At 35.3% G+C, this 26,216-nt stretch overlaps 1 protein-coding gene and 1 long non-coding RNA gene across 2 annotated transcripts in view; one reads left to right on the top strand and one right to left on the bottom strand.

Annotated features, from left to right (window-relative positions):
- Positions 1-8,458: 8,458 nt before the first annotated feature.
- Positions 8,459-26,216, bottom strand: part of LOC102808485 (integral membrane protein GPR180-like) — a 56,769-nt gene continuing 39,011 nt past the window's right edge. The window contains exons 3-9 of the mRNA XM_085502183.1: positions 18,181-18,384; positions 16,116-16,222; positions 15,422-15,545; positions 14,137-14,291; positions 12,469-12,660; positions 11,924-12,001; positions 8,459-11,106 (exon numbers count right to left, since the gene is read on the bottom strand). Coding sequence (XP_085358309.1) covers positions 10,951-11,106; positions 11,924-12,001; positions 12,469-12,660; positions 14,137-14,291; positions 15,422-15,545; positions 16,116-16,222; positions 18,181-18,384 — 1,016 coding nt within the window. The 3' untranslated portion in view covers positions 8,459-10,950. The remainder of the gene's footprint in view (positions 11,107-11,923; positions 12,002-12,468; positions 12,661-14,136; positions 14,292-15,421; positions 15,546-16,115; positions 16,223-18,180; positions 18,385-26,216) is intronic.
- Positions 19,396-20,350, top strand: LOC144342474 (uncharacterized). The gene is made up of 2 exons (XR_013418761.1): positions 19,396-19,484; positions 20,046-20,350. It is a non-coding gene; the product is annotated as an uncharacterized LOC144342474 (long non-coding RNA).

Below are 26,216 nucleotides of genomic sequence, written 5' to 3'. Positions count from 1 at the left end.
ACAATTATTATTAAGACATATTAAACTAACTCGGATTAGATGGTGCTATACTGCCTATTGCAACATATGTTGCCAGTATATTTATTTTATTGATAGACCTGTTCTGTTGACATATTTGTTCTAGATGTAGACGCAGTTTTTGTTGCCAATTGATGCTAATTACGCTAAATTGTTTTATGTCATGTCACCCTAAAATGAATGTACAAAAACATTCCAGACCTGGATATCTTATGTCTGCCATAACTGTTGAATTTGGTACACAACACAAATTCTACTTAATATATAATGGGCTTCCAGTTAAATATAAGGGATGATATCCCTGTCAAAAGTTTTACATGACAGAGTTTAGTAAATATTACGTTTTGGCTTCCATATGTGCTAGTTTTGAAAATTAACTTCTAATATAGGAAATACAGTTAGTGTTTAATGAGTATTAGCATTAGACAGAAAGTAACTGTGGTCACAACGCAGTGTATTTTCATACTAGTATGTACTTATTAAGTCTGCTTTATATTCTTAGTGTGGTACTAGCATACATTGTTTGACACACAGCTCAGTAGTCAGGAAATTCTACTTCAAAATAAATTTTAGCCATATACATGGTGTTCTCAGTGCAATGGATTTGTTGGTATAAAGCCATATACATGGTGTTCTCAGTGCAATGGATTTGTTGGTATAAAGCCATATACATGGTGTTCTCAGTGCAATGGATTTGTTGGTATAAAGCCATATACATGGTGTTCTCAGTGCAATGGATTTGTTGGTATAAAGCCATATACATGGTGTTCTCAGTGCAATGGATTTGTTGGTATAAAGCTTTAACACATGCATATCTCCACAGTGTAATGTGATGTAATACAGGACAGATCAATATGCATATCACATAGTTTGATGTCACATACTGCCAGTGTAGCACAGGACAGATCAATATGCATATCACATAGTTTGATGTCACATACTGCCAGTGTAACACAGGACAGATCAATATGCATATCACATAGTTTTACGTCACATACTGCCAGTGTAACACAGGACAGATCAATATGCATATCACATAGTTTGATGTCACATACTGCCAGTGTAACACAGGACAGATCAATATGCATATCACATAGTTTGATGTCACATACTGCCAGTGTAACACAGGACAGATCAATATGCATATCACATAGTTGGATGTCACATACTGCCAGTGTAGCACAGGACAGATCAATATGCATATCACATAGTTGGATGTCACATACTGCCAGTGTAACACAGGACAGATCAATATGCATATCACATAGTTTGATGTCACATACTGCCAGTGTAGCACAGGACAGATCAATATGCATATCACATAGTTTGATGTCACATACTGCCAGTGTAGCACAGGACAGATCAATATGCATATCACATAGTTTGATGTCACATACTGCCAGTGTAACACAGGACAGATCAATATGCACATCACATAGTTTGATGTCACATACTGCCAGTGTAGCACAGGACAGATCAATATGCATATCACATAGTTTGATGTCACATACTGCCAGTGTAGCACAGGACAGATCAATATGCATATCACATAGTTTGATGTCACATACTGCCAGTGTAGCACAGGACAGATCAATATGCATATCACATAGTTGGATGTCACATACTGCCAGTGTAGCACAGGACAGATCAATATGCATATCACATAGTTTGATGTCACATACTGCCAGTGTAGCACAGGACAGATCAATATGCATATCACATAGTTTGATGTCACATACTGCCAGTGTAGCACAGGACAGATCAATATGCATATCACATAGTTTGATGTCACATACTGCCAGTGTAGCACAGGACAGATCAATATGCATATTACAAAGTTTGATGTCACATACTGCCAGTGTAGCACAGGACAGATCAATATGCATATTACAAAGTTTGATGTCACATACTGTGGAATACTTTATTTTCGCTGGAATTAATTTTCGCTGAAAAGGCTTTTTGAGCGTTTTGTATGGAATATATTTTCACTGATTTTTGATGAGTTTAATGGGAAATATAGGAAAAAAAGTATATTCGCTAGATTTTATTTTCACGGAATCATCCCTTCAGCGAAAATAGCGAAAATAAATTCCAAGCGAAAATAAAATATTCTACAGTACTGCCAGTGTAACACAGGACAGATCAATATGCATATCACATAGTTTGATGTCACATACTGCCAGTGTAGCACAGGACAGATCAATATGCACATCACATAGTTTGATGTCACATACTGCCAGTGTAGCACAGGACAGATCAATATGCATATCACATAGTTTGATGTCACATACTGCCAATGTAACACAGGACAGATCAATATGCATATCACATAGTTTGATGTCACATACTGCCAGTGTAGCACAGGACAGATCAATATGCATATCACATAGTTTGATGTCACATACTGCCAGTGTAGCACAGGACAGATCAATATGCATATCACATAGTTTGATGTCACATACTGCCAGTGTAACACAGGACAGATCAATATGCACATCACATAGTTTGATGTCACATACTGCCAGTGTAACACAGGACAGATCAATATGCATATCACATAGTTTGATGTCACATACTGCCAGTGTAGCACAGGACAGATCAATATGCATATCACATAGTTTGATGTCACATACTGCCAGTGTAACACAGGACAGATCAATATGCATATCACATAGTTTGATGTCACATACTGCCAGTGTAACACAGGACAGGACAGATCAATATGCATATCACATAGTTTGATGTCACATACTGCCAGTGTAACACAGAACAGATCAATATGCATATCACATAGTTTGATGTCACATACTGCCAGTGTAGCACAGGACAGATCAATATGCATATCACATAGTTTGATGTCACATACTGCCAGTGTAGCACAGGACAGATCAGTATGCATATCACATAGTTTGATGTCACATACTGCCAGTGTAACACAGGACAGATCAATATGCATATCACATAGTTTGATGTCACATACTGCCAGTGTAGCACAGGACAGATCAATATGCATATCACATAGTTTGATGTCACATACTGCCAGTGTAACACAGGACAGATCAATATGCATATCACATAGTTTGATGTCACATACTGCCAGTGTAGCACAGGACAGATCAATATGCATATCACATAGTTTGATGTCACATACTGCCAGTGTAGCACAGGACAGATCAATATGCATATCACATAGTTTGATGTCACATACTGCCAGTGTAACACAGGACAGATCAATATGCATATCACATAGTTTGATGTCACATACTGCCAGTGTAACACAGGACAGATCAATATGCATATCACATAGTTTGATGTCACATACTGCCAGTGTAACACAGGACAGATCAATATGCATATCACATAGTTTGATGTCACATACTGCCAGTGTAACACAGGACAGATCAATATGCATATCACATAGTTTGATGTCACATACTGCCAGTGTAGCACAGGACAGATCAATATGCATATCACATAGTTTGATGTCACATACTGCCAGTGTAGCACAGGACAGATCAATATGCATATCACATAGTTTGATGTCACATACTGCCAGTGTAGCACAGGACAGATCAATATGCATATCACATAGTTTGATGTCACATACTGCCAGTGTAGCACAGGACAGATCAATATGCATATCACATAGTTTGATGTCACATACTGCCAGTGTAGCACAGGACAGATCAATATGCATATCACATAGTTTGATGTCACATACTGCCAGTGTAGCACAGGACAGATCAATATGCATATCACATAGTTTGATGTCACATACTGCCAGTGTAGCACAGGACAGATCAATATGCATATCACATAGTTTGATGTCACATACTGCCAGTGTAGCACAGGACAGATCAATATGCATATCACATAGTTTGATGTCACATACTGCCAGTGTAGCACAGGACAGATCAATATGCATATCACATAGTTTGATGTCACATACTGCCAGTGTAGCACAGGACAGATCAATATGCATATCACATAGTTTGATGTCACATACTGCCAGTGTAACACGGGACAGATCAATATGCATATCGCATAGTTTGATGTCACATACTGCCAGTGTAGCACAGGACAGATCAATATGCATATCACATAGTTTGATGTCACATACTGCCAGTGTAGCACAGGACAGATCAATATGCATATCACATAGTTTGATGTCACATACTGCCAGTGTAGCACAGGACAGATCAATATGCATATCACATAGTTTGATGTCACATACTGCCAGTGTAGCACAGGACAGATCAATATGCACATCACATAGTTTGATGTCACATACTGCCAGTGTAACACAGGACAGATCAATATGCACATCACATAGTTTGATGTCACATACTGCCAGTGTAACACAGGACAGATCAATATGCACATCACATAGTTTGATGTCACATACTGCCAGTGTAGCACAGGACAGATCAATATGCATATCACATAGTTTGATGTCACATACTGCCAGTGTAGCACAGGACAGATCAATATGCATATCACATAGTTTGATGTCACATACTGCCAGTGTAGCACAGGACAGATCAATATGCATATCACATAGTTTGATGTCACATACTGCCAGTGTAGCACAGGACAGATCAATATGCATATCACATAGTTTGATGTCACATACTGCCAGTGTAGCACAGGACAGATCAATATGCATATCACATAGTTTGATGTCACATACTGCCAGTGTAGCACAGGACAGATCAATATGCATATCACATAGTTTGATGTCACATACTGCCAGTGTAGCACAGGACAGATCAATATGCATATCACATAGTTTGATGTCACATACTGCCAGTGTAGCACGGGACAGATCAATATGCATATCGCATAGTTTGATGTCACATACTGCCAGTGTAGCACAGGACAGATCAATATGCATATCACATAGTTTGATGTCACATACTGCCAGTGTAGCACAGGACAGATCAATATGCATATCACATAGTTTGATGTCACATACTGCCAGTGTAGCACAGGACAGATCAATATGCATATCACATAGTTTGATGTCACATACTGCCAGTGTAGCACAGGACAGATCAATATGCATATCACATAGTTTGATGTCACATACTGCCAGTGTAGCACTAGTTATCTACAAAATTGTACAGACCGTCCTGGGTTATACAAGTAACTGTCAGTCACTCAAAAAAAACCTGGTTGTAATTTTTGAAGATATACCAAATCAGAGAAAATGAAACGTGAAAAGCGTACTGTATAACTATGCATGTGATATAATCCCACAATATTTTCTTTTAGTTTGATGTCATCAGACAGCAAGAGTAGCATCAATTCTCTCCTCTGACTCATATTTATCATATGACAGTAATCATTTGTGTTTGTCAACCCAAGAAAAAATATGAGATTGTGTAGAATTATTTTTTCTCTACTGTTTTTCTAGTGCCATATTACATTTTCAGTACTTTTAAATATAAATGTTATATACAGTTTTATATGCAATATTAATATTTTACCAGTTCATATTTGTTTTAGTTAAAGCTGATCCACAACAGCTTCTGTGTATAGTGACCACCAGAGGGACTTCATTAAAATGGTCTTTATGGACAGCCAGTCTGGAGGCTAGATTATATTTTTATGGATCGTCAACTCATGAATTTCATCTAAAAATAATGAAATGGTGTGAAACAAACAAAAAACACATTATTTGAACGCTAATTATTATTTTGGTTTCTAAACAATGGTTATTCTGCAAAAATATTACTGAAAGGTGGTCTTTATACAGAAGCTGCTCATACATTATTATTGCCTCACTCACAGGTTTGACTGTATTAGCACAAAACTAGATACAGTTTCCCCCTTTAATCATTCAAACTTCTGTGCTGAGCTGAGATTACCTTTGTTCAGTAACATACAGTATGGATTCTAATGGTACCAGTAGTTCAGATCAGCTCGGAATACGACCATCCATGTTTGTATAATACATGTTTATTTAGGTAGAGAATATTGTTTAGTGTTTGTATCTTTAACTAGTCACTATAGGAAAAAGTATAACATTGCAAATTATGTTCATTTGTTTTTTAATTAAAGTTTATTCCTTCAACTGGTTTGTGTCAATGATTTCATATACATCTCTAGCACTAAATAGAATTTACCATTCTGTAAAAAGCTGTATTTGCATTCATTCTAAACATTCAAAAACAATAATGTCAACATTCAAACAATTTCCTTTTTTCACATTTGCAGTGTGATGAAAATAGAATCTAAATTGAGTTACTGAATGTAATCTTATTTTCTCTCATTGAATTATTACTTGAAATAGAAATGATTGCTGTACAGTCTGTGTTGGTTGATATGACTGCTGTACAGTCTTCATGCATACTTGGTGGTATTCTCATAACCTTGGATTAGTCAGTTTAAGTAAAGACAAAGCCTACTCATGAATGAGTTTTTTCGATCGCTGTTGTGTAATGGTGATTGACAAGTTTATTCACAAGAAACTTTTAGTTTTTCTTTTCTGCCTACAAATCTCACTCGGTTCTCATGGAAATCTTGACACATATGCAAGTAATCATATATTTGGCATATAATTAATGTAAATTGCTGACAAAAAGCTGGGTTTTTGATCTAGCAGTGAAATATTTTCTGGAAATTGCATCAGAGGTATACATTGTCAGCTTGTTTTGGTCTTGTACTGGGTCTGTCCTGCTTGAACACTACAAATATACAGTGTTTAATGCAATTTTACTGGGTCTGTTATGATTGAACACTGACAATTTGAACTGAGTTTTGGACTGCACTATTTTAACTATTGATTGTGGGCAATATGTCTACGACCTGTTCTGTAATTAATGCATGTCTACCAAAGTTGAATGCTCACATAGTTATTTGACCTTTGACTGCAAGCTGGTGTTTCTTTGATAACACACCTGCTGATGTATCTAAGGTTTCAGATGTGTAGTTTTTTAAATAGTACAGTGCTTAGTAATTTCTAGAGAATTTCACAGACAAATTGAGAACATGTTATTTAAAGGTAGATGAACCCAAACATTTATTATATTACCCCACCCCAATTGTCAATAGTGTGTTACCCACAATGCACTTGATCCCAAACTACAAATTCAATCATAACAATTCGCCATAGATGCATTAGTGCCTGTAGAACAGATCCCATCTTGTTATCATAAATGTTCTATCCTGGTATGTCACTTCAGGTGTGTTCCACAGCTACTTATAATCAGGTCATTGTTTGTGCTGTAAATAACATGTGTGGAGATGGCACACAAGTACACTGTATTATCTTTGCTCTTAATCAATAGTACACATATTTAAACTGATAAACTCATCAGTGAGGCTTAGGTACATTATTGATGTAGTTCAGATGGCGTACATGGGTTGAAATCAAATCTGATTAAAACATAATTTCATCACCACATGTGAAGCCCTATAATCTGAGTCCTTTGTTCAATTGAAATTCAAGTTTTTTTGTATAAATATTCTGCAGTTTTTGAATCAGCAAATCCAAAACAACTTTTCATGGTTCTAAAATTACTGCATATTGCATGGTAAATTTGTTTGTCAAAATACTGGAGCAACATTTCTGTTTTTTCGTCCATTGCGTCGTAAGCTCTGAGATGTCAACATTTAACCTATGCACAAAATTTAAACAAAATCCGTGTTGCATCAAAGGAAGAACAAATCAACATTGCTGTCAGTAAGACATTTTGAATCAAGTTGTGACACAAAATGACATGCATTAGTAACACACTATGTGTGATGTCACACACAAAGTTTAAATGACCTTGGCACATTCCAGAAATGTTTGATGTCTTGTAGGAATGGTGTTTTACAACAAAATGAAAAACAAATCTAATGCAAATGTTTACCACTATGACTTGACTTGTTTTATAAGTGATGTCCATAACAAGTTTGGAAGAAAGAACCCAAGCATGACATGGTGTGAATAAAATGGCTACCAGTGTCACTGTCATCAAAGCGGAAAAAATAAATCAAAGCGAATATGTATACCATTATGAATCATGCTTGTACAGAATTTGAGTAAAATTAGTCCAGTCATTTACAAGAAATGAGATCAGATGGACAAGCATCAAGTTATCAAGTAATGTTGTCATGTCTACCGGTACTTTCTGAATACGGGGTTGTACTTGGTCCAAAGTATGCCTAAATTTACTGTCATGTCAACTTCCCAACATAAGAGGCACAAAGTTAGATCTGTTGCTGTGTCTATTGTTATTTTTAAAATCATCAACATCTTATCATAGTATACATTTTTTTGGTCTTTATCTTTTACCTCTTGTTTGCTGTAACTGGACAGTCTGTAAATTGGAGGATTGGGATGTATACTGCATCAATATCAAAATACTACCTATATGCATTGATGTATAAGTGAAATAGACAGCGTAAACTCGTAGTTTTGAGGAAACAAACTGAAATAAATGTACAAAGCTGTATGTCATGAAAATATCGGTTTAATTGGATAACCATATTTCAACAAATATTGCATGCATATAATTGGGTTGTAAAATAGAAATATTCTTATTAATATAATGTCTTATTTCAGTTACTTTTACAAGTTATAAGAAGCAAGTAAATGTTTGCTACGCTTCAGCTACCTATTTATAAGCATATTATGTATGCTATATAAAATGTTATCAGTTTTAGGTTGGTATTTACTTGCTGTAGATCAGATATTCAACCAAAATAATTTGGACACATGTCATAATCTTTTCATTTTTTTTCAGTATGAATTATAAACTGTCTGAAATAATACAAAAGTTATCTAGAAATCATGTTGAAGCATGATTTCATAACAAATAAATGGTATTTTTCCGAATTTCCTAATAATTTGTGACAACTGTACATCTTTTTCATCATTTTGTAACCAAACTAAATTTTGTGATATGGTGAGGATTATGTTAATAATAAACATAGGAACCAATGGTAAATGTAGCTCAAAAACCACCACTTTCACGGAGACTTGTTTTGTACAAAAAGTAGTTTGGTGACTATATATTTTTATCTTGATTTTGTGAATAACAGCATAAAATCAAAGAAAGCTTAGAAAGAACTCCCGTGTGCTGAGAGTTTTGGAGACACATTAAAAATTAATTCAAAATTACTTATACTTGAGATATTGATGGAATAGCTGAAAACTAATTATGCAAATAAGGTAACTAATATGAACAGATTTAGGTGTAAAACTAATAAGGTCTGCCACAATGTACCAAGTTTCATTGAAATGTGATTAGAACCAAAAAAATATTAATTATTATACTAATTAGAGAATTAATATGAACAGATTTTAACCCAAAATTAATAAGGCTGTCTATTGTCGTAGAGCATTTATGTACCAAGTTTTATTCAAATGTGATGATCAATACTTGAGATATCAGTATTAATTAATTATGTTAATTAGGTGATTAAGAAGCATAAATATTTACCAAAAACTAATATGGTGCATAGTCTTAGGTTCATTGAAATGTGATGGGTACTATTTAAAAGTTTCATTGAAATCCAATGAGTGGTTTTTAGACATCAGTGCAATAGCCATAGAACAGCAAAAAATTAACTAATTATGCAAATTAGGTAATTAATACATGTAGGCACAATTATTTATCCCAAAATTAATCAGGTCTCTGCATAGTTCTAGAATATCTATGTCGCAAGTCTCATTGAAATGTGATGATTAGTACTTGGGATATCAGGTGAAAAGCTGAAAATTAACTAATTATGCTAATAAGGTAATTAATATGCACACATATTTACCCAAAAACTAATCAGGGGTCTGCACAGGTCTCAAGTAACTATGTACCAAGTTTCATTGAAACGTGATCATTACTACTCGAAATATCAAAAGCTAAAAATTAATTAAAAACTATCAGGTCTGTGCAGTGTCATATGACATCTATGTACCAAGTTTTATTGAAATGTTATAATTAGTACTTGAGATATCAGTGGAAAAGCAGAAAATTGATTAATCATTATGTAAATTAGATAATTAATATTGCAGATTTTTACCCAAAACTAATCAAATCTGCGCATTAGTTCAGAGCAAGTTTCATTGAAATCCAATGAGTGGTTCTTCAGATATCAGTGGAACAGTCTTGGAACAGCTAAAAATCAGCTAATTATCATGCAAATTAGGTAATTAATATTCATAGATTTTTACCAAAACCTAATCAACTCTGCGCATTATCCCAGAGCATCTATGTACCAAGTTTCACCAAAATTTGATAAGTGGTTCTTGAGATAACGGTGGAACAAAAAAAGTAACATACATACATACATACATACATACATACATACATACATACATACATACATACAGACAGACATACAGACATACAGACAGGGTAACTGCAAAGACTCCCTTTTGTGCTTCGCACACGGGAGTCAATAAAACTACTGATATATTGCACAATCCAAGGAAATGTGATCGTTTGTTTTAATGTAGCCATCTAGCTTAACAAATTTGTTAAAAATAACTGGTGTGCTGAAATATGTCAACAAATAACTACCTAAATGTTGCACTATTTCTACAGAACGTCTGTATCAGGTTTGATCTAGATTATTTCATGCCAAGATACAGCTGAAAATATGCACAGATGTGTCAAATTTCATTTGAATTTGATTATTAGTTCTAGAGGTAATGCTGAAACAAGTGACAGATGAAGCTTGTATTACAAATATATTAGAAGGACAAACAGGAAGACAGAGTGGATGGAGCTACTATTACAGATATATTGGGCAAGACAAACGGGAAGACAGAGTGGATGGAGCTAATATTACAGATATACTGGGCAAGACAAATTTACAAAAAATAGCAAAAATTGTTTGTTTTCTAAAAATTAACCTCTAATTAGATATATCTTTCAAATTTGTGTCTGAGCATGGTTTCTCAGAAATGTCAAACCACTATTTTGAGTCTTCTTTGTAATATTAATTATAAAGCTTAATTCCAACAGTTTTATTCATTCTTGGCAATGTTGACGCTGACAATGCAGACACCTCCCAGTATAAACTTCTGGATAAAAAAAGTTTATATAACAAAATCATGGCACAAGTTTGTCCTGTCTTTACTCCAACCGTTATCACCTGCAATCAATTAGAAGATAGACTGTTGATACATGCATGGAATTCATTGGCAATTTGTTCATAATTTGTTATTCAAATTGAATGAGTTTTGTGTAACAACCTTCTAATTGTGGAGTGTTGTATACTTAAATAAACCTGCACATACAAATTTTTTACTCGCATGCATATAAACACCATTATATTAGAGAAGTCATTTTGAATCAAATCATGAACATGCATCCATAATTCTCTTGAATGATGAGTAATGTTTATATCAAATAATAAATCAGTCCAGGCATGCCCATGAAATAGTTGATGACATGTTGAAAATGACTGCTCAAAGGTCAATGAACTGAAAAACAAATCAACATGCACATATACAACTTCAAGTCTCGAGTGTGTAACAAAATCTGCTTAGATAGGTGTGAAAAATGATGTTGGATGGACAAATTGGCCAAAATATAAGTCCTCATTTTGGATGTTTGATGAAAGACTAGGAAGTGAATAAGCAACAAACATACATGTCACAATTGTATCTATCATGAATACTCAGGCTATATGCTACAGATTCATAGAACATGAATAAGCTGATGTAGACCACTGATATAGAATGGGAATCACAATTCAACTATGTCACAGAATTATAATTTTATCAAAAACACTAAAATAATACAAGTTTCAAGACCACTGATCATAAATGAAGTTGTATTTGAAGTAGCCATGTATTACTTGACATGCATGTAAAGATTTGACATGCCATGTATTACTTGACATGCATGTAAAGATTTGACATGCCATAGTTATCTCCGAAGACTAACATGATATGTACACTGCTTACCTTGTATCGTAGATAGTGTGTAAAAACAAATGAAGTGACAACCATGACTGGATATGATAAAAACCAAATAAGGCAAATCTAAAAAATAAAAATAATTCAATCAAAATTAGATTCTACTTCACAGGTTGTAACAGGTTGTTTTTGACATGTCAAAAAAAAAACATATTTGACTAGAAATTACAAACATAAAATCTTACAAACGCAATAACTACATGTGAAGAACATGCTACAAATTACACTAATGCTAAATATTGTGTTTTGATCCCATATGTAAACTCATCTTTGGTGAAAAAAATGATACAAATCATCCATGTTATGATGCATCAATGTTATAAAGCCTGATGTTCATAATGTTGTTACCGGTACATTGTACTTGAAATGTATTCACACTGTGGTCATTTTGCGATAGCAATCAAAACACAATATTTAAAGTATTGACAAATATCTCTCAAAATATTTGACATAATAGTCCTAAGTTTTTATTAAAATTTCAGAATTACCTCAGAATTGATAATTTTTATTTACTACTTTCTGTCTTCACTTACCTTGGCAAAGTTTTTATAGAATTCTCTACGAAGGGCACTTCTTTCAATGGATACAGTGTTATAAATATTTCCAGCAAATATAGCAGCTAAGAGTAGTCCAATGATAATATGCAGGACACCTGCTGTGTTTTCATATGCATTGTATACCTTGTGTTCACTGACTTGAAATAGCTCCCATAATAGTAATATACCCTGTTGGCATGAACATACAGTGATTACAATTGTAACAAAGGTACATGCATTAATATCGGAGATGGCTTTTGAAAATGGTACAGACACATTTAAATGGCAAATGTGCATGATACTTGCATCACTTTCTGATCATAGTCCACATGCATGGAAGCTCCTGAGATCTCATGAGATTTTCATTGCATGTCAATCAAAAGATTATCAAAGTTATACACACATAACGCATGTAAAATACACATGTTCAGTTATCATGTGAAGCTGATCAAAAACTTGAACTACTGTAAAATCTGTATTAGAAGCCACATCCCTAATAGAAGTCGCACCCATTATTTTTGCATAATTGAGAATCAAAAATTCATCATTTCTCATATGTGTAGATGCTCTAATAGAAGCCACATCCCCTCTGTTGCATTCTACCATTTTAGTAGAAGTCGCGTGATGTCACTATCCAAGTTTTATAATTTCCTGTGTCTACAACTTCATAAGGAACATTCACTAGCACAAATGCGACAAAATATTTTGTATCTCTTTTCTTTATTTTTGCTGGCAAGTCGCTTCATAACATTGGAAGCAAAGACTTAAATGCCATGAAAAATGCGTTGTTTAATATAAAAACGTTTAGGGTGTTCACAGACACCATAGGTCTTTACATATCCATTAATTATGAAATAATTTGTATTCATTTGCTTAAAAAACCACAGCACTATGGCATGTGATCAGAATTAACATAAATTGTACACACATAAACACAATTGTTTTTATTGATTTAATATAAACAAGCAGCCTGTCGGCTGAGGTAGCTCCCCTGTTAGCAAGACACATTTCAATTAAAGAACTGAAGATATCATTAGAAAATGAACAATATGTATAGTATGTATAGCAATCGGACTTTCTGATTTCAACAAGAATTCAAAAATATCACTTTTAACCAAAAATGACATAAATATTCACCAAAATTAGAGAACTAAAGATATCATTACAAAATGAACAAATCTGAGAGAGGTCCACATGTAGTACCTATTTATGTAATATCAAAGCAATTGGACTTGCGGTTTTTAACAAGAAGTCAAAAATATCACTTTTTACTAAAAATGACAAAAATATTCACCAAATATAGAGAATTGAAGATATCATCATGAAATAAACAAATCTAAGAGAGGTCTACCCTAGGTACATACACACCAAGTATCAGAGCATTCAGGCTTGTAGTTTTCAAGAAGAAGTCGAAAAAGTAAAACATTGACACGGACGACGGACAATCACTCGTATGATAAGCTCTGCTCGACAAAGTCGACAGCAGAGCTAAAAATATAAATCCACTTTCAGCAATCCATCTTTTTTTTGGACTGAAAGAATATCCATATGATAAATATATAATCCCACAACAGTATTTTCAAAGCAAGAAGTTTGAACTTTGGATCCAGATTTGACATGTATTGAATCAATTAGAATATAGATTGAAATAATAACAGTACATACCTGATATAAAGATAGTACAATGGAAATAGGCACTACTGGTCTGGACTTCCACACATCATCATAAAATATATGTACTTTACCACTTCCAAGAGTCCAGCCAAAAGATAAACTTAACAATAAATACAACATCTGAAAATAGGTACCTATAACAAATACTGTAAGAACAATTAATTATAGTAAATCTCTCTTAGAAGTTCAGTTTTGATATGATGGCGATTAGTCTGAGCAGAAAGGAACAATTCTATATACCGATACAAAAAGTCATTGTCAAGGACATACTCTTTGTTCAGTTTTTTAGTGAATGTGTTTTAATATCAATTAAAGACAATGAAAAGTATAGATAGATTATAATTAAATAATATAGGGCTGCCTGTCCAGATTTTGTGCAGTCAAAGTGAAAACTCATATTATATAACATGGTATACTTCGCACATAAGCCAATTGGCCATTTTGAATCAAATAGCAGATTTAAACAATTTTAATAACGGCATTAGTAATGCCATGTTTGAATGAAATGGGTCATGCTATGCCTGAAAAACAGTTGATGACAGGTTGATTTTTGAGGGCAGCAGGACAAAACTCGCCAGTCAGTCAACATACATATGCATATTATGACTTGTCCTTGTAACAATTTTTAACCCAAATATTCCTGACATGTCCGAGAAATGGTGATGTACATGAAATCTAAACATAAGTCCTCCTTTCTGGCTAATAACATATCCCTGTGAGACTACTAGTGCTGATCATTTTTATACAAGATTCAGTGTTCCACCAAACAGGTTGATGTTGTATGCTAGACATTCAGACTGACCTGACAAAATGTTTGTAATTATACGAAATGTATTGTTTACAGAAATATAATTTGTAACATCTTAGTATCCGTAGATACACAATCTAAGCATCTATGATGGGGTAATAAGCAACAGCATCTCTGATAGGGTAATAAGCAACAGCATCTCTGATAGTGTAATATGCAACAGCATCTCTGATGGGGTAATATGCAACAGCATCTCTGATTGGGCAATGAGCAACAGCATCTCTGATTGGGCAATGAGCAACAGCATCTGTGATAGGGTAATAACCAACAGCATCTCTGATATGGCAATGAGCAACAGCATCTCTGATTGGGGCAATGAGCAACAGCATCTCTGATTGGGGCAATGAGCAACAGCATCTCTGATTGGGGCAATGAGCAATACGTCACAAATGAATTGTCATAAAATCATCTTCAGTAACATAACAGCCAGTGAATTCATCAACCATTGCCAATGCATGTAATACCTACACTGTGATAAAGTCTGTAATGTTGGAGATCCTACGCCATCTTTAGAATATCCATATAAATGTAAAAACATACAAATTATTTCAACCACTTCCAGCGCCATGGCAGTTGATAACATTTTCAAAACCTGTAAAAAAAATGTAATATTGTACATGTACAACCATGACAGAATTGAAACATAGTGTAACTATCATAAAATTGTCCGTGATAAAGGATAACAATGTTGGTTGTATAATTTATAAGTACATTTTCACAAAATGCTGAAACAATATATCAATTCTCAGGTCACAGAATAACAGCAATAAACAAAAATAACATAAAATTGCTGAAAGGGGAATTAAACAAAGGTCTTCTATTTCTGTTATCTAACAGTAGGTTAAACCAATAGGAATATCTTGTAAAATATAAAAGTGATCGAGACACACCAGAATCATCTCCCAACATCACAATAATTATTAGAGGCATTGCAAAGCGGGCCACTCATACTGTAAAATAGTAAAGTCTTTCTGGGTGTTTTGTATGGAATGAGTTGAATGTGAGATATAGGAAAAAAGGTATATTCACTGGATTTTATTTTCACTGAATCATCCATTCAGCGAAAATAAATTCAGAGCGAAAATAAATTATTTTACAGTACATGGGTATTTTTAAGGTTATGGTAAGGTTATTTAAAAGCAATGCAAAGCAAGCCACTCACCAGATACATGGGTCCTCTTTTAGATATGGTAAGGTATATTTCAGAAGCAAAGATACATAACAATACAAAATATAAAATAACAAATATTTGATAAAATTCTAATAGTCCTAAAATAAAAAGAAAAAAAAAACATTGTCTTATTGAACAAGTCATCTGAAGATGACACAGCCCCCACTTGTCAGATGTGATTATAGTTGGCTATGAATTATAAAGTTTGAATATATATGTATAAAATCGGGTAGGAAGATTAAGTTGAAAATCAAAATTATGTTACTCAAAGTTAACAGCTAGGACATCTCTATTAAATTTGGTAAAATTTGCATAAATTTCAAGAAAAATTCACAATCAATTGAATATGGAAATTCAATTGAGTCAATATTAAATAGCAAATACATGAACTATTAGTTCACAAGATATTACCAAAAATTCAAAATTAATTAAATATTCAAATTAGCTCATTAATTAAGTTGAAAGTCAATATTGCATAGCACACATCTTATATTGACAGATCAAGTAAGTCTATACCAACTTTGGTCTTATTCGAACAATTAGTTCACAAGATAATAAGAAAAATTCAAAATTAATTAAATATGCAAATGAGCTTGTTAATTAGATTGAAACTCAATATTGCAAGATAAATCAAGTCTCTACCAAGTTTGGTCTGATATGGACTATTAGTTCACAAGATATTAACAAGAATTCAAATAAATAATTAAATATGCAAATGAGCTCATTACAATTAAAAAATAAATCAATGTGCATCTGTACCAGTGGACACTGTCTTTGTACTAAGTCTCTGCAAATCGGTCCATGCATCTCTGAGAAATGATGGACCCACCCAAAAAAATGGATTTTACAGGATTTTGACATGCAAAATGGCCACCAGGCAGCCATATTTGATCAAATCAGGCCATACTTCCTTACTTCATATTGCATGCTTCTTACAACATGTTGCATGCACCTTACTTCATGTTGCATGCGCCTTACATCATGTTGCATGCGCCTTAATTCATGTTGCATGCGCCTTAATTCATGTTACATGTGCCTTACTTTATGTTGCTCATGTGACAGATTTCATGTTGCATGCGCATTACATCATGTTGCATGCACCTTACTTCATGTTGCATATGCCTTATTTCATGTTGTATGCACCCTACATCATATTGCATGCGCCTTACATCATGTTGCATGCGCCTTACTTCATGTTGCATATGCCTTATTTCATGTTATATGCACCCTATATCATATTGCATGCGCCTTACTTCAACTTGCATGCGCCTTACTTCATGTTGCATGCGCCTTACTTCATGTTGCATGTGCCTTACTTCATGTTGCATGTGCCTTACTTCATGTTGCATGCGCCTTACTTCATGTTGCATGCGTCTTACTTCATGTTGCATGCGCCTTACTTCATGTTGCATGCGCCTTACTTCATGTTGATTGCGCCTTACTTTATGTTGCTTGCGCCTTACTTCATGTTGCTTGCGCCTTACTTCATGTTGCATGCGCCCTACCTAATGTTACATGTGCCTTACTTTATGTTGCATGTGTGACTTATTTCATGTTGCATGTGCCTTACATCATGTTACATGTGCCTTACTTCATGTTACATATGCCTTACATCATGTTGCATGCGCCTTACATCATGTTGCATGTGCCTTACATCATGTTGCATGCGCCCTACTTCATGTTACATGTGCCTTACTTTATGTTGCATGTGCGACTTATTTCATGTTGCATGCGCCTTACATCATTTACATCATGTTGCATGTGCCTTATATCATGTTGCATGTGCCTTACATCATGTTGCATGTGCCTTACATCATGTTGCATGTGCCTTACATCATGTTGCATGTGCCTTACATCATGTTGCATGCGCCTTACATCATGTTGCATGCACCTTACATCATGCTGCATGCATCTTACTTTAGGTTCCATGCACATACCTCATGTTGCATGTCTTACATCATAGTACATTATGTCTTACATCATATTGCATGCATCATACTTCATGTTGCTTACGCCTTACTTCATGTTGCAACATGTGAAACAGAGCTTTTTTTACCTGACTCTTCATCACTGAAATGATCAGTTGGATTTCCTAGTGTGTCTGGATTCAGTAATTTCAACTGATAACTGACTTTTACTGGTTGTACAATTGGCAAACCATCATCTTTGCATGTATACTCATCACCATACACTATATGCCAAACTTTTGGATGAATAAAATGGGCAAGGGTCACATTTCCTGAAATACCATCCAAATCATCTGCAAAACAAGTAAATAAATATATTCATTCAAGTGTACAAGCATGTGTTTTTTAGACACTATTGGTATTTTTACAGAGAACAAGTAAAATACATTTATTTATAAATTATAACTTCATACCTTAATGTTGTTTGTCATTCAGATGAATTTGGTTTAGTGATTATGTGATTCATCAATTTAAAAAAATATACAACACTAATCACCAAGTTATACAAACAGGTGTGTGCAGTTACAGTGAAGAAGTCACCAATAGCCAAAGTAAAATCAATGAATTTTAAAAGATGCATTTTTCAAAAAGAAATCTAAGAATGTTGAGGAAAAATACAAAAAATATTAGATAAAATTTACTAAAATTGTTACAAATATATGCCAGATGTACCACCACCTCAATAGATCAGGTGACCTATGATACAATAACCTATAAACATAACTTTGTTATCATGGATGAGTTAATACATCACTGGGTATTACAACACATTATACATTAACCAAATTGTTATATTTATATCTATAATGGCACATATAAGTACTAGGTACATGTACACTGAATGTATTCACGTTATGGGTTAATCATTTGTACAACAAAGTATCAACTTTATTGTGAAATCAGTGGATCAATTGTACACACAATACTGCAGTCCTATTCCTAGTCAAACTTTCGTCACCTTCAACGATAAAATCTTCTTTTCTATTCCTAAATTTTGTTTAAACTCATTTGGAAATTCTGTCCAAAGAAAATTGTACTTGCCTTACATGCTAAAGAATATGATGGTAATAACTAAAACACGCATGTGACAAACAATCTTTGAAAACACTATGCAAGTTTAACATTCAACCACCATGCAAGTTTAACATGCAAGTGTTAATTATCTATGTTGATAGTGTCTCATTAATCTAAAAACTACTACTGGGATATTTGAATTGTGAGATGTATGACAATCTATGCAGTGTTATCAGTGATTGAAGTGGATTGCCCCTTGTACTTACATGTATGGTTAATGATTAATAGACATTCAGCATTGAGACATACAGACACACGCATCGTCAATCAAGCTGTGCAACACGCAACAAGTTGAGCAGTGAATTTTACAGTGAACCAGGTTAGTAAAATACAGCTAGTACAATGTATACATAACAAGATTGTTGTGACATGGCTAAATCATTATTGCTCTAGTCTAAAATTTTGTTTGTTCTTCTGATTGTGTATTCCCTATATTCTCTCCACTGTTCTCCATATTGGATTGAACCATTCGTCACTACATCCAGGACAGTATAGTGGATATTGACAGTTTTGACTTAGTTTTATACATCTGAAAACACAGCAACAATTATATTTTAATAGATTTATTTTCTTCAAAATTGTTTCAAAAATTGTGTGAACTATTAATTGAGCCACAGACAATAGTATAAGTTTCCCTAATGCGTCACTTATGATAATAGCAAGATGTCGGATTCAACACACCAAGTTATAACAGGGCTTTTACAGGAAGCTGAAGGTAAATCTTGGTACATACTCTGAATATTTAACACATATGTTCATATGTCTTCTTGTTGATTGGTGAAATCATTCTATGGATAATTTCTTGATGTTTCCATGTTTATTACTTTATTATGTTTGTTTACATGTTTATGTCTTCATTATATTAATATCTATTTTACAGATTACTGATCCACATCTAATCAAATCACTATGGAAACAGAATTACCCACCAATAGTACCTTAACAACACAACATCCTGATGATTCGTACGTGGAAGAGGCAACTCTGGCAGCAGTTATTGTGCTGGCAGCGATCCTATTGGTCATTATATGTTGTTATTATTTCACGTCACCTTGCTTGGTAGCAGGCAGTATAAAGCGTTTATTTGTAAAACCAAAGAAGTCAGATGAAGAAATGCTGGACAAAGATGCTTTGAAAAAACAAGATGATAAAGAACAAAAAAAAGACACTAAAACAAAGAAATAAGTAACATGTAATTAACTTTTTATAAAAAAAAAATAACATGGGATAAACATGAGGACAATCAAGGGATATAACTAAGCTCCATAGTGGACAACTAATAATGCACAATTACCAAGTTCATCGATGTGTGTACAATCTGATTATTTGTTAAAAGACAATAGAGTGTAGTGCATATTGTTATGATTCATAGTGAAAATACCATACATTTGATGGACAACAACCTCACATTGGATTGACATTTAGAGGTGACCAAGTTGAGCGGTCAAATTGCATGCCCAAAGTGCAAGGCCAAATGGAGCGGTCAAAGTGAAGTGAACAGCCAAATGGAGCGGTCAAATTAAGTTGAATGTTTACAGCACAAGTGAAAAAAAAAAAGAGATGTGACTTAATTTGTATTATTAGTATTGTATTTTTTGCTTGGTTACTACATCATAGACAGTGTACATATTAAACAATCTGAACAATGAAAATAGTTACCATAGTTTTTATGATAAATCATTCTAAAATATTTACCAAAAGAATTGTAAGCTATATCACTTTGTTTTGAAGTGATGTAATGCATATAACACTCAAATACCAAACATACTTTATCATTTACTTTTTCGAGTGATGGAAATACAAGCATTTTGCAATGCACAGACTATGTTGTGTATTTAATGTTAAAGACCATAAGCATATAGAATTCTGTTGTTCATTATAAAATGAGCAATATATATAACAATATACAGAACAATTGTCAGTGTTTTTACTATATATATAAATTTCTACAGTGCATATAGCACATTGCTGATGTGGAAGAATTTTTATTGTATGTAATGAAAAAAAAATCAGTAAATGGTACACGTCAATTTACTCAAAATTTGCAACAAAAATATCTACCATGTCAGAGATCTGATGACGATATGTGAAAATATTTTTATACAATTAAAAGTGTCAGCATTCATGCAGCCTTCAGGTGATGATATTATATTTGTGTATATATGCCATGATGTACTAGTAGTCCATGTATGCCATAATGTACTAGTAGTCCATGTATGCCATGATGTACTAGTAGTCCATGTATGCCATGATGTACAAGTAGTCCATGTATGCCATGATGTACAAGTAGTCCATGTATGCCATAATGTACTAGTAGTCCATGTATGCCATGATGTACTAGTAGTCCATGTATGCCATGATGTACAAGTAGTCCATGTATGCCATGATGTACTAGTAGTCCATGTATGCCATGATGTACTAGTAGTCCATGTATGCCATGATGCACTAGTAGTCCATGTATGCCATGATGTACAAGTAGTCCATGTATGCCATGATGTACTAGTAGTCCATGTATGCCATGATGTACTAGTAGTCCATGTATGCCATGATGTACTAGTAGTCCATGTATGCCATGATGTACTAGTAGTCCATGTATGCCATGATGTACTAGTAGTCCATGTATGCCATGATGTACTAGTAGTCCATGTATGCCATGATGCACTAGTAGTCCATGTATGCCATGATGTACAAGTAGTCCATGTATGCCATGATGTACTAGTAGTCCATGCATGCCATGATGTACTAGTAGTCCATACATGCCATGATGTACTAGTAGTCCATGTATGCCATGATGTACAAGTAGTCAATGTATGCCATGATGTACAAGTAGTCAATGTATGCCATGATGTACTGGTAGTCCATGTATGCCATGATGTACTGGTAGTCCATGTATGCCATGATGTACTGGTAGTCCATGTATGCCATGATGTACTGGTAGTCCATGTATGCCATGATGTACTAGTAGTCCATGTATGCCATGATGTACTAGTAGTCCATGTATGCCATGATGTACTGGTAGTCCATGTATGCCATGATGCACTGGTAGTCCATGTATGCCATGATGCACTAGTAGTCCATGTATGCCATGATGTACTAGTAGTCCATGTATGCCATGATGTACAAGTAGTCCATGTATGCCATGATGTACTAGTAGTCCATGCATGCCATGATGTACTAGTAGTCCATGCATGCCATGATGTACTAGTCCATGCATGCCATGATGTACTAGTCCATGTATGCCATGATGTACTAGTAGTCCATGTATGCCATGATGTACTAGTAGTCCATGTATGCCATGATGTACTAGTAGTCCATGTATGCCATGATGTACTAGTAGTCCATGTATGCCATGATGTACTAGTAGTCCATGTATGCCATGATGTACAAGTAGTCCATGTATGCCATGATGTACAAGTAGTCCATGTATGCCATGATGTACAAGTAGTCCATGTATGCCATGATGTACTAGTAGTCCATGTATGCCATGATGTACTAGTAGTCCATGTATGCCATGATGCACTAGTAGTCCATGTATGCCATGATGTACTGGTAGTCCATGTATGCCATGATGTACTGGTAGTCCATGTATGCCATGATGTACTAGTAGTCCATGTATGCCATGATGTACTGGTAGTCCATGTATGCCATGATGTACTGGTAGTCCATGTATGCCATGATGTACTGGTAGTCCATGTATGTCATGATGCACTAGTAGTCCATGTATGCCATGATGTACTAGTAGTCCATGTATGCCATGATGTACAAGTAGTCCATGTATGCCATGATGTACAAGTAGTCCATGTATGCCATGATGTACAAGTAGTCCATGTATGCCATGATGTACAAGTAGTCCATGTATGCCATGATGTACAAGTAGTCCATGTATGCCATGATGTACAAGTAGTCCATATATGCCATGATGTACTAGTAGTCCATGTATGCCATGATGTACTAGTAGTCCATGTATGCCATGATGTACTGGTAGTCCATGTATTCCATGATGCACTGGTAGTCCATGTATGCCATGATGTACTAGTAGTCCATGTATGCCATGATGTACAAGTAGTCCATGTATGCCATGATGTACAAGTAGTCCATGTATGCCATGATGTACAAGTAGTCCATGTATGCCATGATGTACAAGTAGTCCATGTATGCCATGATGTACAAGTAGTCCATGTATGCCATGATGTACAAGTAGTCCATGTATGCCATGATGTACTAGTAGTCCATGTATGCCATGATGTACTAGTAGTCCATGTATGCCATGATGTACTAGTAGTCCATGTATGCCATGATGTACTAGTAGTCCATGTATGCCATGATGCACTAGTAGTCCATGTATGCCATGATGTACAAGTAGTCCATGCATGCCATGATGTACTAGTAGTCCATGCATGCCATGATGTACTAGTAGTCCATGCATGCCATGATGTACTAGTAGTCCATGTATGCCATGATGTACAAGTAGTCCATGTATGCCATGATGTACAAGTAGTCCATGTATGCCATGATGTACTGGTAGTCCATGTATGCCATGATGTACTGGTAGTCCATGTATGCCATGATGTACTGGTAGTCCATGTATGCCATGATGTACTGGTAGTCCATGTATGCCATGATGTACTGGTAGTCCATGTATGCCATGATGTACTGGTAGTCCATGTATGCCATGATGTACAAGTAGTCCATGTATGCCATGATGTACTAGTAGTCCATGTATGCCATGATGTACTAGTAGTCCATGTATGCCATGATGTACTAGTAGTCCATGTATGCCATGATGCCCTAGTAGTCTATGTATGCCATGATGTCCTAGTAGTCTATGTATGCCATGATGTCCTAGTAGTCTATGTATGCCATGATGTCCTAGTAGTCTATGTATGCCATGATGTACAAGTAGTCCATGTATGCAATGATGTACTAGTAGTCCATGTATGCCATGATGTACTAGTAGTCCATGTATGCCATGATGAACTAGTAGTCCATGTATGCCATGATGTACAAGTAGTCCATGTATGCCATGATGTACAAGTAGTCCATGTATGCCATGATGTAGTCCATGTATGCCCTGATGTAGTCCATGTATGCCATGATGTAGTCCATGTATGCCATGATGTAGTCCATGTATGCCATGATGTACAAGTATGCCATGATGTACAAGTATGCCATGATGTACAAGTAGTCCATGTATGCCATGATGTATTAGTAGTCCATCTATGCCATGATGTACTAGTAGTCCATGTATGCCATGATGTACTAGTAGTCCATGTATGCCATGATGTACTAGTAGTCCATGTATGCCATGATGTACTAGTAGTCCATGTATGCCATGATGTACTAGTAGTCAATGTATGCCATGATGTACTAGTAGTCCATGTATGCCATGATGTAGCCCATGTATGTCATGATGTACTAGTAGTCCATGTATGCCATGATGTACTAGTAGTCCATGTATGCCATGATGTACTAGTAGTCCATGTATGCCATGATGTACTAGTAGTCCATGTATGCCATGATGTACTAGTAGTCCATGTATGTCATGATGTACTAGTAGTCCATGTATGTCATGATGTACTAGTAGTCCATGTATGCCATGATGTACAAGTAGTCCATGTATGCCATGATGTACTGGTAGTACATGTATGCCATGATGTACTGGTAGTCCATGTATGCCATGATGTACTGGTAGTCCATGTATGCCATGATGTACTGGTAGTCCATGTATGCCATGATGTACAAGTAGTCCATGTATGCCATGATGTACTGGTAGTCCATGTATGCCATGATGTACTGGTAGTCCATGTATGCCATGATGTACTAGTAGTCCATGTATGCCATGATGTACTAGTAGTCCATGTATGCCATGATGTACTGGTAGTCCATGTATGCCATGATGTACTGGTAGTCCATGTATGCCATGATGCACTAGTAGTCCATGTATGCCATGATGTACTAGTAGTCCATGTATGCCATGATGTACAAGTAGTCCATGTATGCCATGATGTACTAGTAGTCCATGCATGCCATGATGTACTAGTCCATGCATGCCATGATGTACTAGTCCATGTATGCCATGATGTACTAGTAGTCCATGTATGCCATGATGTACTAGTAGTCCATGTATGCCATGATGTACTAGTAGTCCATGTATGCCATGATGTACTAGTAGTCCATGTATGCCATGATGTACTAGTCCATGTATGCCATGATGTACAAGTAGTCCATGTATGCCATGATGTACAAGTAGTCCATGTATGCCATGATGTACAAGTAGTCCATGTATGCCATGATGTACTAGTAGTCCATGTATGCCATGATGTACTAGTAGTCCATGTATGCCATGATGCACTAGTAGTCCATGTATGCCATGATGTACTGGTAGTCCATGTATGCCATGATGTACTGGTAGTCCATGTATGCCATGATGTACTAGTAGTCCATGTATGCCATGATGTACTGGTAGTCCATGTATGCCATGATGTACTGGTAGTCCATGTATGCCATGATGTACTGGTAGTCCATGTATGTCATGATGCACTAGTAGTCCATGTATGCCATGATGTACTAGTAGTCCATGTATGCCATGATGTACAAGTAGTCCATGTATGCCATGATGTACAAGTAGTCCATGTATGCCATGATGTACAAGTAGTCCATGTATGCCATGATGTACAAGTAGTCCATGTATGCCATGATGTACAAGTAGTCCATGTATGCCATGATGTACAAGTAGTCCATATATGCCATGATGTACTAGTAGTCCATGTATGCCATGATGTACTAGTAGTCCATGTATGCCATGATGTACTGGTAGTCCATGTATTCCATGATGCACTGGTAGTCCATGTATGCCATGATGTACTAGTAGTCCATGTATGCCATGATGTACAAGTAGTCCATGTATGCCATGATGTACAAGTAGTCCATGTATGCCATGATGTACAAGTAGTCCATGTATGCCATGATGTACAAGTAGTCCATGTATGCCATGATGTACAAGTAGTCCATGTATGCCATGATGTACAAGTAGTCCATGTATGCCATGATG

This window comes from Saccoglossus kowalevskii, chromosome 1, assembly GCF_978046115.1.
Source record: "Saccoglossus kowalevskii chromosome 1, keSacKowa6.1, whole genome shotgun sequence".
NCBI classification, from domain to species: Eukaryota; Metazoa; Hemichordata; class Enteropneusta; family Harrimaniidae; genus Saccoglossus; species Saccoglossus kowalevskii.
This window is presented reverse-complemented; position numbering and strand designations above follow the sequence as displayed.